The sequence below is a fragment of the Pelecanus crispus genome, chromosome 2 (genome assembly GCF_030463565.1).
Source record: "Pelecanus crispus isolate bPelCri1 chromosome 2, bPelCri1.pri, whole genome shotgun sequence".
Classification (NCBI taxonomy): Eukaryota; Metazoa; Chordata; class Aves; order Pelecaniformes; family Pelecanidae; genus Pelecanus; species Pelecanus crispus.
In genome coordinates, this window is record NC_134644.1 from 668835 (window position 1) to 677746 (window position 8912).

The 8912-nt window shown below is 56.7% G+C and overlaps 1 protein-coding gene across 1 annotated transcript; it reads left to right on the forward strand.

The window, feature by feature from the left end:
• Nucleotides 1-5584: 5584 nt before the first annotated feature.
• On the forward strand, nucleotides 5585-8912 carry LOC104036383 (uncharacterized). The gene is made up of 6 exons (XM_075706506.1): nucleotides 5585-5957; nucleotides 6107-6217; nucleotides 7104-7202; nucleotides 8210-8326; nucleotides 8505-8618; nucleotides 8854-8912. The coding sequence occupies exons 1-6, from the start codon at nucleotides 5585-5587 to the stop codon at nucleotides 8910-8912; spliced, it is 873 nt and encodes a 290-aa protein (XP_075562621.1).

An 8912-nucleotide genomic window follows, 5' to 3' on the forward strand; every position in this document is an offset into this window, starting at 1 on the left:
CTCATCCTGCAGGGAGATCACATCGATCCTGCTGCCAGCAAAAAGTTTTCAGCAACCACAGCGTTGCAGTTGTTATCAGTTTAGCACAGTCGTTGAGTCTAGGAAGAGCAGGATGTGTTCTGGGATAAAGATGCTGCTGCATTCCCCTGTGACCAGAACATCTTGAACCTTAGGATCACTTCAGCAGTGCTCGTTGGTTATTCTACCAACAACCAACTTCAGGTGCCTTTTCTGGGCTCTTTCTGCATCTTACAAAAGGACAATAACAAGAAACATCAAAGTCCTGCCACGTTGCCATCTCTCCTCCCAGTTGCACTATTGTCGCGTATGTTCTAATGCTGACCTCCTACCGCTTCATTATTATTATTAGACTTTTTAGTTTCAAACATTAAAGAAAAAATGAAGAAGCTGTTGTGTTCACATCTGAGAGGTGTCTCTGTAGCTGCAACCGTAAAAGAATCAATGTTCAGGTAGTGAAAAGATGGGCGTTTTAGAAGTGTGAGCTGGGGAGGGCTATGCCATCTCAACAGTACTCCTATTTTTACTGGAAGACTTCATATGTTAACCGCTGTCTGAGCACTTGATGTGCTCCTATTTCATCACCTCTTGATGCTGCCTTTGATAATACAGACGAAGCAGTATTTTGCACAGTGAGTCACAGTTTCCATATTCTAGCCCAGCTCCCCTGTATTTCAGAGACAAATATGTATATTTATAACAAATCACAGAGCTATTCTGAGATTAGTGCTGCTTAAATTGCAAAAATTCAACCCTGAATCCAAGCAGAAATGTCAAGTGACATAGAAATGTGTTGCTCTTCCAAGACCAAGAGGAAGAAGAGAAATCCTCCCCTCGCACATAGAGTGATGCTTACAGGAAAGAGCAGAAGCTACAGGGGAAGGCAAGAGAAGATGTGGTGATGGGGAGGGAGGGAGTATTTTGGGAATGCAAGTTCTCCTACACCCACCCTGAGATGGATCGTGAAGTCTCCGCACCTTCCACGAACAAGCGCTGAGCTTTTATCATCCTTGGGTAACGCTTCTCAGCGTGCAACTTTTTTCTGACCTTCTGTTACTTGGGCTGCTATAGCTTAGGCTGGAGTAGGACAGCGGCCGCCACTGCAAAGCCAGATGTCTAGGCTGAGATATTCTTCATAAAAGAAAGCAAAGACATGCACAGAAAAAACGAGAAAAAAAAAAAAAAAAAACCCTGACCCAGGTGCACCCAGGACAGCAACGTCTTACTATATTCTCAAGTTCCAGCAAATGCAAACTTTTGCTTAAAAGCAGCTCAAGCTTTTGTTTGTTCATTTTGCAAGTGCTTGCTGTTGTTAGAGCAACTCCAATTTTTTTATTGCTTTACGACTTCAGGTTTTTGTTTATAAACGCCTCTCTGTGTCTTACCACGTAGAGGTTGGAATTCTTTGCATCCCATGGAACCCTGCATTTCGGAGAGGTACGCTGGCTCTCCCGCATCCAGCTCCTTACGTAGCAATTAAATGCAAGATGAGAAGAATGCATCTAAGTACAGAGGAGCCCTACCATCCTCCGGTGGCCTGGCTCTCCGTGCAGGTCTGTCCCTCACCAAGAGGACCAGAACCACGCGCATGTCACAATAGGTGTCACCTAGCGCTGTTGTCAGGTTCTTAAGCCTCTTTCTGTCCCTTCCCGGGATGGGCCTGGTCCTTTCCAAACACTGGAGGGGAAGTCTTCTGCTCCAGCCACCCTCAGCACAGCCCCGCAGTGCACACAACTTGTGCCGAGCTGAGGGGCCCAGCATAGCTCAGCTGAATGTCCCCGGGAGGAGTATGAGGCCACCAGCCTCCCCTGGCCCAGAAGCAGGTCCTCTTCGCCATGGGGTGGGACACCCAGGCAAGGTTTAAAGAAGGCAGGTAAGAGCAGTTCACTGTACTGGAGGTCAAACACCTGATTCCTGCTACCGGAGGAGGCTACAAAGAGCTGAGAGAACTCAGCACCATCCTGAGACCTACCTGTAGCAAAGCACATCAGCCATGTAGGTAATGTTAGCAAGTGAACTTTGCACTTTGCAGTTTTTATCGCCTCTTACGGTAACGGAGGTCCTGTTCGGCATGGTTGATGGCCAGACAGTTTAGCAAACTTACTAAATTAGGATGATAAGGTGAGGTGGTGATTCCAAGTAGACCGTCGGTCACGCAGTGACCTGAGGGTGTCACCCAGCTGAAGGTGCCTCTGTGGGGATGCCTGCAGTGGAGATCCCGGATGCTTCTGGAAGACCTGAATTTGCTGAATTCCCCTGTTGTGGGTGTACCCTGTGCACAAGATCCAATAAATGCTTCCAACCACTTCAGCTTTGTGCTCGTTTATGCAACGTACCTAAGACATGAGCTTCTCCTGATGCTTGTGCAGACCAGGAGAGCCGAGGGGCTGCTGCAACTGCAGATAGAATCATAGAATCATAGAATCGTTTAGGTTGGAAAAGCCCTTTAAGATCATCCAGTCCAACCATTAACCTACACTACCAAGTCTACTCTAAGCCAATCAAGGGTAGACCAGACTAAACCATGTCCCCAAGTGCCACCTCTGCCCGTTTTTTGAACACTTCCAGGGATGAGGACTCCCCCACCTCTCTGGGCAGCCCGTTCCAATTCTTGACCACCCTTTCCGTAAAGAAATTTTTCCTAATTTCCAACCTAAGCCTCCCCTGGCGCAGCTTAAGCCCATTTCCTCTCATCCTAATGGGACCATTAGGAGGGCTACCTCCCCAGGGAGGTCCCCCTCAGCAAGTTGGCAGAGCAGGAGCAAGGCCTCACAGGTGGCATCCTGTGAACCACAGCCGAGGGCCAGGCTGCACCGCACTGTCTCATCACCCCATCCCGGGGCCATGGTGGCACCTGGAACCATGCTGAGATGGACCACAGAGACCCTGCGCTGCGCCCTGGCATGGCGGGCCAGGGCAGGACTACCCGGGCACAGAGGGGATCCTGCACCCTCACAGCTCTGAGGGGATCCTGAGTCCCCATGGCTCTGAGAAGACCCCAAGCCCTCACGGCTCTGAGGAGATCCTGAGTCCCCATGGCTCTGAGAAGACCCCAAGCCCTCACGGCTCTGAGGGGTCCCCGGTCCCTAATGGCTCTGAGGAGACCCCGGTCCCTCATGGCTCAGATGGGTCCCCGATCTCTCCCAGCTCAGAGAGGACCCCAATCCCTCCTGGCTCTGAGAGGGTCCCTGGTCCCTCGCGGCTCTGAGGAGACCCTGATCTCTCATGGCTCTGAGGGGCACCTGATCTCTCATGGCTCTAAGAGGGCTCCTGGTCCCTCACGGCTCTGAGAGGATCCCCGGTCCCTCCTGGCTCTGAGGGGACCCCAATCCCTCCTGGCTCTGAGAGGATCCCCGGTCCCTCCTGGCTCAGAGGGGACCCCAATCCGTCCTGGCTCTGAGGGGATCCCGGTCCCTAATGGCTCTGAGGAGACGCCGGTCCCTCATGGCTCAGATGGGTCCCCAATCTCTCCCAGCTCAGAGGGGACCCCAATCTCTCCCGGCTCTGAGGGGTCCCCAGTCCCTCATGGCTCTGAGGGGACCCTCGTCCCTGCCGGCTCTGAGGGGACCCCAATCTCTCATGGCTCTGAGGGGACCCCGATCTCTCATGGCTCTGAGGGGATCCCGGTCCCTCATGGCTCTGAGGGGACCCCAATCTCTCATGGCTCTGAGGGGACCCCGGTCCCTGCCGGCTCTGAGGGGACCCCGATTTCTCCCGTCTCTGAGTGGACCCCGATCTCTCATGGCTCTGAGGGGCCCCTGATCTCTCATGGATCTGAGAGTGTCTCCGGTCCCTCCCACCTTTGAGCAGACCCTGGTCCCCACCGGCTCTGAGGGCCCCCCGATCGCTCATGGCTCTGAGGGGCCCCCAGTCTCTCATGGCTCTAAGAAGGCTCCCAGTCCCTCCCGCCTCTGAGGGGACCCCAATTTCTCCTGGCTCTGAGTGGACCCCGATCTCTCATGGCTCTGAGGGGCCCCTGATCTCTCACGGCTCTGAGGGGATCCCGGTCCCTCATGGCTCTGAGGGGACCCCAATCTCTCATGGCTCTGAGGGGATCCCAGTCCCTCATGGCTCCGAGGAGACCCCGGTCCCTGCCGGCTCTGAGGGGCCCCCGATCTTTCGTGGCTTTGAGGGGCCCCCGATCTCTCCCGGCTCTGAGAGGGTCCCCAGTCCCTCCCTCCTCTGAGTGGACCCCAATCTCTCATGGCTCTAAGAGGGCTCCCGGTCCCTCCTGGCTCCAAGGAGACCCCGGTCCCTGCTGGCTCTGAGGGGCCCCCGATTTCTCCTGGCTCTGAGCAGACCCCGATCTCTCATGGCTCTGAGTGGACCCCGATCTCTCACGGCTCTGTGGGGCTCCCGGTCCCTCATGGCTCTGAGGGGACCCCAATCTCTCATGGCTCTGAGGGGATCCTGGTCCCTCACGGCTCTGAGGGGACCCTGATCTCTCATGGCTCTAAGAGGGCTCCTGGTCCCTGCCGGCTCTGAGGGGCCCCCGATCTTTCGTGGCTTTGAGGGGCCCCCGATCTCTCCCGGCTCTGAGAGGGTCCCCCGTCCCTCCCGCCTCTGAGTGGACCCCAATCTCTCATGGCTCTAAGAGGGCTCCCGGTCCCTCCTGGCTCCAAGGAGACCCCGGTCCCTGCCGGCTCTGAGGGGACCCCGATCTCTCATGGCTCTGAGGGGCCCCCAGTCTTTCGTGGCTTTGAGGGACCCCCGATCTCTCACAGCTCTGAGAGGGCTCCCGGTCCCTTCCGGCTCTGCGGGGCCCCCGGTCCCTCCTGGCTCCAAGGAGACCCCGGTCCCTGCTGGCTCTGAGGGGCCCCCGATTTCTCCTGGCTCTGAGCAGACCCCGATCTCTCATGGCTCTGAGTGGACCCCGGTCCCTCATGGCTCTGAGAGGGCTCCCGGTCCCTCATGGCTCTGAGGGAACCCCAGTCTCTCCTGGCTCTGAGGGGATCCCGGTCCCTCACGGCTCTGAGGGGACCCCAATCTCTCCTGGCTCTGAGGGGATCCTGGTCCCTCACGGCTCTGAGGGGCCCCCGATCTCTCATGGCTCTAAGAGGGCTCCTGGTCCCTGCCGGCTCTGAGGGGCCCCCGATCTTTCGTGGCTTTGAGGGACCCCCGATCTCTCACAGCTCTGAGGGACCCCCGGTCCCTGCCGCCTCTGAGGGGCCCCTGATCTCTCCCGGCTCTGAGGGGCCCCCGGTCTCTCCCGGCTCTAAGAGGGCTCCCGGTCCCTCCCGGCTCCGAGGAGACCCCGGTCCCTGCCGCCTCCGAGGGTCCCCCGATCTCTCCCGGCTCCGAGGGGCTCCCGGTCCCTCCGGGCTCTGCGGTGCCGCCGGCCCCTCGCTCCTCCGCGCCCCCCCCCTCCCCCCGCCGCCCCGAGCCCTCCCGCCGGGGGGCGCCGCAGTGCGCGGCGCGGCGGCCGGCAGGGGGCGCTGCGGTGCCGGCGCGAAGCGCGGCGGGGCCGGGGCCGGGGCCGGGGCCGGTGTCGGTGGCGGTGGCGGTGTCGGTGGCGGGGCCGGTGGCGGTGGCGGGGCCGGTGGCGGTGGCGGTGCCGGCGGCGGCCATGGCCGGTCCGCGGGTCGGGCGAGCGGAGGCGGTGGCGGCGCGGCTGCTCCGCCTGGAGGCCCGCCTGGCGCGGGCGGAGCGGCAGCTGCGGGCCGCGCTGGCTCTGCGCGGCCGCCTCCGGGCGCTGGAGCGGCGGATGGAGAGCGGCGGCGGCGGCGGCGGCGGCGGCGGGGCCCCTCGGCTGGCGGCGAGGCGTGGGGCGGGCGGCGTTGGCCGGGAGGCAGCGCGGCCCCGGGCATGGCGGGTGCCGGTGAACCTGGAGGACGTGTGGGTGCACTTCAGCGAGCGGGAGTGGCGGGCGCTGCGCGGCTGGCAGCGGGCCCTGCACCGCGCCGTCATGAGGAGCAACTACCACATGCTGCTCTCCCTCGGTAAGGGCCTGGCGCCGTCCGCGACCCGGAGGCGGGAGCGTGGCGAGGGGTCGGAGCGGGAGGCGGGCGGGCGGCGGGTCCCCGCCGTCCCCTCGACGCTGCCGTGCCGGCGGGAGCCTGGGCTGCGCCTCACCTCGCGCCTCCCGCAGAGCCGGATGCTTCCAGACGCGACGGCCAGGCCCGGTCGGAAGATGGAAACCAGCCGTGTGCTCGGAGCTGCGAGGACGGGGACGGGAGAGGTGATCCCGCGGAGACCGGCAGCAGTGAGTGGCTTCGGGACGAGCGGGCTGTCAGGACGTAGACCGCCAAAACCCGGCAGCTGGGCTCTTTTGGGGACTTGCTGTGTTGAGCATGGCCTTCATACGTGGCTCTTGGGCACCTCATCCCTCCCGGTCTTACCAGAACGCTACATCAAACCTCCTTTTTTTTCCTCTCCCGGTTGCTGAGCTGCGACGGAGTTGCAGTTGCCGGTGCCAAACCTGCAGTCCCCTTGCCTTTAGGCCGTGTCTGCATGGCCAAAGTGGGATGACGTTCTGTTTTCCAGCCTGAAGGCCGGCTGTCGAGAGGACTTTCTATTCTGTGTGCACAAACCTACAGAATGTAGCTGGTTTTACACACGCACGAAGTATTCATTGATTGTGTTAGAGGTATAAAGGTAACGTGCAGAGCGGTAGCCCATCTGTATCTCCTTATGTATTTCCTTTTTGTTTTTCTTTTCTCAGTAAGTTTCATTCATAATTCTGACGAGTGCTTTTCTGATGGGTTAGAAGTGTGTTTTACCGAGACTGACTGAAAAGGGAATGGCATAGCGCTGGCAGAGCCAAAAGAGAAGCAAAACTCGAGAAGGAGAATTCAAGTGGCACTCTCCCGGGGCCACGGAGAACGTGTTTTCATTTGCTAATGGGCGCCGCAACAAAATGGAGTTTACACTTGCATGAAACTCTTGTGTTTCTGAAGCTCAAACATCTGCGGAGGGTTTTGTGACAAATACTTTAGGTCTGTTAAGGGACCTTGGTCAGTGAGAACTAGAACTGAAGTGAGGTTTTCTCTAGAATGTGAGCTAGAACAGAGCTGCTGTGCCTGGGATGGGATCAGAATTGGAATTAATTTTGTGTATGGAATTAAAATAACATTGGTTCCTATTAGCAGAAGACAGCATAATCCATATTAAGCAAGAGGAAGAGTTGTGTGCTGCAGATCAGCAGGAGGGGGAGGCTGGAGAAGCTCCTGAAGAGTCCTGCCCGGGTGAGTAACTGCATACCTCGGAGGGAAAATGAAACACAGGCATTACATTCCAAGGGCTTGGTTTTTTTTTTTTTTTCCACCTCTTCGCACGTATTCCAAATCTTTTATAAAAAGCTCACAAGTTTTGAACAGACTCGCCACCAGTCCTGACGGGTAGAGGCTGGTATTTCGTCTTTCCCTTCTCACGGCCATTTTGGAGCTTGCAGAGTATGTGGCTGGTTTTCATCCAAGCAGTGCAGTGTGGAATAGGAAATGTTTCATTCTCCCTTAAATTCCTTAACTTTGCTTCCCTCAAGTTGATAGCTCTAAGCTGGTTAAATATCTAGCGCAAAGCGGGTCATTAGTCACTTTTTGGGGCCGATGGGTTAACTGAGGAGGTGGAAATCAGTGCCAGAACGAGGTCTGTGGTTGGTGCCACCCGCTGCACGGCTGCTTTTGCACGGAGGCAGGGCCGCCTGCGCTGTCCTGGCTCCAGGGGACTCGGAGTGCCTGTGGCAGCTCCTCAGCTCCACGGCCCCTGCAGCCTTCTCTTGCAGGGGCCGCCGTGCCTCTCCTCCTGCGTATCCAGCGGCCTCAGGTTGCCTTTTCCCTCCTCCCTTCTCTTCTGTGGTTTTTCTGTGTACACGAGCAAGCACACCGACTCCTTGGTAGTGCTGCTGCGGTAACGGGCGGTACTCGGGGAGGCTGCGCAGCGCAGGGACCCGTTTTTTGCCTTCTCGCTCGGTGGTACCTCTTTGCGTCACAAATAAAGTATTCTGCTTTGGAGCTTGGCTGGCCTTACTCTTTGCAAAGGGTAGCAACTCTATCTGTTGGCTCCGCTGTAATTTTAGTTGGCTGCCAGTGTATGTAGCAAACTGGGATTTTTAGACCTTTCCATCGGGTTTCGTTAAACTGGGCTTATGGGATCTTGTGTAAAATCTAGGGTTGGCTTGGGGTGAAACAAGAGCCCTTGTGAAATCCTGAGCTTACGCTCTTATGATAGGCTTGTCTTGAATTTTCTCCTTTAGCAGAGCAAGCGTTTTATGAGCCTGAGGCTTCAAGTCAGGCCAGGAAAGGCAGGGAGGCGTATGCCAGGGAGCTGCCAGGCGCAGAGGGCGAGGACCTCCCAAGAGACCCTGACACAGGTGAGGATTCCCTGGCAAAAACTCCCACTGCAGGAATTACCCCTCAGGTGGCTTTTTATGTCCTGTCTTCCCTGAGGCTTTGTCAGCACTTTTCTTATCTTTGCGAATGCCCAAATCTTCTGTGCTTTGCATCTTTCTCCAGTGTTTCTCAATTGTGTAAATTCTCCCCGACGAACAGGATTTCAGACTTACGCAACTGATGTTTTATCATGGATTAAACAAGAGGAGGAGCCACGCTGCCCTGAACGACAAGACTTGGAGAAAGAAGAAATCTCTACAGATCCAAGTACAGGTCAGTAATGGATTTCAGCTGAGATTTCTGGGACAGCGAATCTAATTTAAAGCATTTTTCATACTATATTAAATGTCACGACCTTACAATGTAAGCTGTGAAAGAACTGGAACAAACCTCAGTCTGCTAGTTAATATCTGTTCACAAAAATTTCAAATTCTGTCAGCTGAAGAGGCTCCTTCCCCCTTCAGCTGGCCTAAAACTGTCATAGGCGCTGTCTTGGGTTTCTGTTTAGGCAAGCACAGTGGTGTGCTCAGACCTTACGGATCAAGTTTGTACTTCCAGCTGGCTTGA